The following is a 1,464-nucleotide window of genomic DNA, read 5'->3' on the forward strand; positions in this document are numbered from 1 at the left end:
TTCTAACTGTATCTTAGGTCTATGCCGCTCTGACATTGCTCTTCATATATTTATATTCTAATCCATTCCTTTACTTAATGTGTGTGTATATGTTTCTGAAATACTTCGTTAGATATTTACTGAACTGTTGGAGCTACAAACACAAAGCATTCGCTACACCCGCCAATAACATCTTGCTAAACACGTGTATGTGACCAATGACAATTTCGACTGATTAAGTGTAATGGAAGTGCAGCACAGGACACCCAAAAGTCCATCCCTTGGAGTGTCTCTCACTCTGCTCCATCTGCTGGCCAGACTGCGTGTTTACTACTCCTCTCCATCCATCAGAGAGACTGTAAAATGCAGGAATATCCCAAACATACCACACAACGTTTCCAGAAACCACAACAATACTCCACGACAAGCTTTGGTTAAATGTCATGTTTATTCTATCGAGGAGGAACAGTTTAACAATGAACGAAAAATGAACAGGGGGTTTACAAAACGAATGAAAAGACAGAAATTATATTCACATATTCAACAATGACCGTTATTAATGATGACTTAAACTCTCCACATTTTCACTCTGGAATAAACTTCTGGGTGTTGGGTTTGGATCGAGACGGCACACACACTAAACACAAAACACACTGCCCAATGTGCCACGATGCATCTATGAACATCAGAGTGTGTGTGTGCATGTGTGTGGTATGTATGGTGTGTGTAGGTCTCTGTTATTAAACAGTAGACATTAAGCCTAGCCAGGATTTGAGTGGAGATGTCTCATAATGACCGTGCTTCTACACCTGCATTGCTTGCTGTTTGGGGTTTTAGGCTGGGTTTCTGTACAGCACTTTGAGATATCAGCTGATGTAAGAAAGGCTATATAAATACATTTGATTTGATTTGATCGTCCTCTCAGTGAGTGAGTGTGAGAGAGAGAGCATAGATATGTGTAGTGTACATGTGTGTGAGTGTACATGTGTGTGTTGTGTTCACTTCTTCTCCCCCTTGTCGTTGTACTCCAGGAAGAAGTCGTTGCAGGCGACGGTGAGAGCCCCCACCAGAATAACAAACTCAGTGAAGTCCACCTCTCCATCATTGTTGGCATCCAGGTCCCCCATCACCTTGTCCACTGCTTCCTTGTCCTGGGCATTCTGGGTGAGGGAGAGAGGAAGACTTTTACGCTGTGTGTCTGTGCGTGTGTGTCTGTGTGTGTGTGTCTGTGTGTGTGTGTCTGTGCGTGTGTGTCTGTGTGTGTGTGAATCTCCTTACCCCCAGGTAGTTGCCCAGCTCTGCAGAGAGCATCACTTTGAGCTCTGCTCTACTCAGGGTGTATTTGTCGCCCTCGTCTCCAGAATACTTATGGAAGGTCTGGATCATCAGCTGCATGGCGGTCTCCAAGGTGGACACATTCTCTGTGTTGGTAGGGTTAGACATACTACAGCGGTAGAGAGACAATAGACATGGTTAGGATCATGA

The 1,464-nt window shown here is 44.2% G+C and overlaps 1 protein-coding gene across 1 annotated transcript; it reads right to left on the reverse strand.

The window, feature by feature from the left end:
• Positions 1-418: 418 nt before the first annotated feature.
• LOC112079099 (protein S100-A1) lies at positions 419-1,438 on the reverse strand. The gene is made up of 2 exons (XM_024145141.2): positions 1,258-1,438; positions 419-1,139 (listed from the first exon to the last, which is right to left on the reverse strand). Exons 1-2 carry the CDS (start codon positions 1,420-1,422, stop codon positions 978-980), a joined length of 327 nt encoding a protein of 108 aa, XP_024000909.1. The 5' UTR covers positions 1,423-1,438; the 3' UTR covers positions 419-977.
• Positions 1,439-1,464: the final 26 nt, after the last annotated feature.

The sequence above is a fragment of the Salvelinus sp. IW2-2015 genome, unplaced genomic scaffold (assembly GCF_002910315.2).
Source record: "Salvelinus sp. IW2-2015 unplaced genomic scaffold, ASM291031v2 Un_scaffold6912, whole genome shotgun sequence".
Classification (NCBI taxonomy): domain Eukaryota; kingdom Metazoa; phylum Chordata; class Actinopteri; order Salmoniformes; family Salmonidae; genus Salvelinus; species Salvelinus sp. IW2-2015.

Bases quoted from the DNA above. Each gene is read 5' to 3' on its own strand.
- LOC112079099 (XM_024145141.2), bottom strand. From the start codon at position 1,422: ATGTCTAACCCTACCAACACAGAGAATGTGTCCACCTTGGAGACCGCC. The intron at 1,140-1,257 runs GTAAGGAGATTC...TCCCTCACCCAG, and splicing joins AGCTGGGCAACTACCTGGGG to AATGCCCAGGACAAGGAAGC.